Genomic DNA, 3,605 nt, shown 5'->3' with positions numbered 1-3,605 from the left:
CATCTTTATCCCTGTTTTCCTCGTTACCACTACCATGCTCAAAAAGAGCAAGAGGCGGCTGCGATTACGAGAGTCGCAGACAGCTGCCGAAATAGCCTTATCACAGAAGTTAGAAAGTGCGAAGTGAGAGTGAGAGAGGCGGCCGGTTTGGAGCTAGAAGATTTGTGGGTTCGTTCTAGGTAGGCGTGGTGTGGCAGTGGATTTAGTCAATGACAAGGAAGCGGTCTTGAGACTTTTGCAGGCACTTAGTGGGTGTGCCAAGAGGGTTAAGTAAATTGTTGGCAATTCGTGGGAGGAGGAGGGACAGTGTTTCGGTCTTGGGGCAGTGGAGGTGAGGGGAGGGGAGTGGAGGGCGGCAGGAAGGGATGGAGGTCGGCGGAGCAGCAGTGGCAGAGTTGGGGAAGGTGATGCCGCGGGTACTCATCGTGTCAAGACGAACGGTGCGGAAGAACAAGTTTGTGAATTTTGTGGGGGAGTACCACTTGGACTTGATTGTGAGCTACGGCGCAGTGCCGGTGATTGTACCGCGAGTGACAGGAGTGCAGTCGCTGCTGGACAGCTTCGAGCCCTTCCACGGGGTGCTGCTGTGCGAGGGGGAGGATGTGGATCCAACGTTGTACATGGAGGCAGGCGAGACGCCCGCTCTGACGCCGGAGGAGCTGGAAGAGATCAAGGCGGCACACAGCAGTGACACATCCATTGACCGGGACAAAGATTCGATCGAGCTGCAACTGGCACGGAGGTGTTTGGAACGCAACATTCCTTATCTCGGAATATGCCGCGGTAGCCAGGTTCTGAACGTCGCATGTGGGGGGACATTGTACCAAGATGTGGAAAGAGAGCTTGGGCGAAAGACTGGCGTGGAAGTACAGCACATGGATTACTCGAATTATGACGGACACCGTCATCCAGTGACGATTGTGAAAGACACACCCCTGCATGAATGGTACATTCAGTCGCTCCAGGATGACATGCAGATCAATGTCAACAGTTATCACCACCAGGGAGTGAAGAAGCTTTCGCAAAGATTCAAGCCGATGGCCCATGCGCCGGACAGTCTTGTGGAAGGTTTCTATGACCCAGACGTGTACAAACCTGAGGAGGGCAAGTTCATAGTGGGCCTACAGTTCCATCCTGAGCGCATGCAGCACGAGCAGTTTCCAGCAAATGGGAACCCTAATTCTCCCCCCGAGTCAGTGTTTGACTACCCCGGCTGTCCTCGAGCGTACCAGGAGTTTGTGAAGGCAGTCGTAGCATACAAGAAGAAGATCGAAACCTCAGGTGCCGAAAAGACACGGTCGAGGCTAAGAGAGCTTTCACCTTGGATTGAGAAACGGCGGAAGGAGCTGGTGTACAGCTTCTCCTTGGCGAAGAACATGTATGAGGAGCAGAGGAGAGCACACTCGGTGCACAACGCGAGCATCGCCTTGCAGGCATTGTCACTGTCTTTTTCTAAAAGCCAGCATGATCTCAATCTAGGTGCTGAATTTCTCAAGGTTAATTCCCCTCTCAACAAGCAGCAGGTAAACCGGCTGAATCAGATGGGGGCTACTGTTCGAAATTCAAAGAATTTCCAGCTAACCTTGGAAATCGCGAGGAAAAAGGAAAGCTCTGCGAGGAAGTGGCTCGAGGACATGTCGCGGGCTGAAGTGCAGGAATTGCATGAATTCTACCAGATGATGGTTGATGTATCATCTCAGGTGTTAGAGCAAAAGCAGAGGCTTTCATGATGCCTCTCGTTGCGAACTTAGGAGCGCATGCCATTATCATAGGTGTAGGAAGACCTCTAGATTCTACTGCATGAATATGTGGTGGTTTTTAATAGAATATTACAACTAGATCATGAGCGGGAGATTTTTCACTGATCATTGACAAATATGATCCATATTGTTTGGGTTGCAATGGGGACCTCTCTCTCCCTCTCTCCCTCCCTCTCGCTCTCTCTTTTCCTCTCCTTTTTTGTCAATTATTTAATTTTGGCTGTCTGTTGTGGTCTCTCAATCTGGAAACCTTAGTAATTACCTTACAACTATCATGTAAATAGTGATTTCTGGGAGGAATGTTATTTCCAAATTCTTTCTGGCAAGGTCAAGTCCAGCGGTCCCGGGAAGATTGTGTAGAAGATCCGGTGCAGGTTAGAGTTTAGAGTGAAGGTCTTGGTAAACAAGACTTTCGTGCAGTTCTTTTTCTGCACAACCTTGTTTCTATTGTGCATGCTGTTTCCCATGATTCTTGTTTTTATGACAATGAAGCCACATTCTTCTACCAAAGTGCAGAACTTGCATTTCTTCAAATATGACCGAAAGACTGATGAGCTGTGGGGGGGGTATGAAGACGACGTGCTAACGATCTTCGTCTCGCACAACGGCCCGACCTGTGAGTTGCCACATTGGTGCACAAGCTTCAGTTTTGTATGTTTCACGAGTAAGATGCTCTTCGTGTGGACTTCTTCTGATTTACTAAAGCAAGGGAGAATGAGCGTATCTCATGGGAGAATAATCTAGACTTTGAAAAGGCAGGAATTGACAAAGCCCAGGGGAAGATGCATCTGAATACAGTAGCAAATTGGCTGTCAACCGTACTACTGTACATGTGCTTTCGAACTGGCCACGGAACAGCAACTTTGACTGTCTGTTTTTCTTGTTGCCATCTTGCGAATATTAAAACTCAACGCCTCTGGGCATCTGTAATAAAGCTTTCAATGAATGTTATCTCATTCTACTATATCTTGTTTTTTTTTTTTTTTTTTTTTTTTTTTTTGCATATTCCATTTTGTACAACAAAAAGTGGGTAGTTTGTGTTTTAACCTCACCGTGAAGATAACAGTTGACTGTGATCACTCTTAAGTTTAATAGATGCAGCATCAACTGTATCGGTGCCTTCGTAGTAGTTGGATAGAAAGGTAGATAACAACCTTATCAGATTGTGACTCTTTTTTACGTTCCAAATCCTCTCAGTTTTACTGAAGGTATGTGAAGTAAGCAAAGCTCATGTATTTTCCCCATCTGTGTAGTGTTTAGATGTTCTACTGGCCTGTTTTGAACAGATATTCTGTGTGACGTTGGTATGGTTTTTGGCTTAAACAACAATTGAAATTGATTGTACAGATGTGTGTTATTTGGTATCTCGATGTTCATTAAGTTCTTTGACAACAAGATTGCATATATATATATATATACAAATATATTTCTTAACAAGGAAATCAGCTTCATGGTCATGTTCAGTTTCTTTCGTTACAGAACTTTTCTCCATGGTTATCTAGAATCATTTCTCTATATTTATCTAAAAAATATCTTCTCTATAGTTACAAAAACATCATGCTGAAGAAAAAAAATTAAGTGAATAAATTGGCACTATTTATACAATTCTTTCAAATTTGAGTCTGATAAATTCTTGAAGATTTACCAACAGTTTTTCAAGTTCTTTAAATGCTGAGTTATATAATTTTCATGTTGCACAATATTTAATTTTATCAGGAAAAATAATTGAGAATTGGTAGGATTTCTAACTGTTTTACTGGTAGCTTATAATACAATTCAAAAATGGTTCTGGCAGTTAACTACGTTTATTAACTTTATTGATTGTTTGTGGATAAAAAAAACATA

The 3,605-nt window shown here is 44.1% G+C and overlaps 1 protein-coding gene across 1 annotated transcript; it reads left to right on the top strand.

The window, feature by feature from the left end:
* The first annotated feature begins 365 nt into the window (after positions 1-365).
* Positions 366-2,716, top strand: LOC112285038 (putative glutamine amidotransferase GAT1_2.1). Its single transcript, XM_024525505.3, has one exon. It carries the CDS (start codon positions 366-368, stop codon positions 1,728-1,730), a length of 1,365 nt encoding a protein of 454 aa, XP_024381273.1. The 3' UTR covers positions 1,731-2,716.
* Positions 2,717-3,605: the final 889 nt, after the last annotated feature.

Source organism: Physcomitrium patens, chromosome 7 (genome assembly GCF_059467195.1).
Source record: "Physcomitrium patens ecotype Gransden chromosome 7, ASM5946719v1, whole genome shotgun sequence".
NCBI lineage: Eukaryota > Viridiplantae > Streptophyta > Bryopsida > Funariales > Funariaceae > Physcomitrium > Physcomitrium patens.
This window is presented reverse-complemented; position numbering and strand designations above follow the sequence as displayed.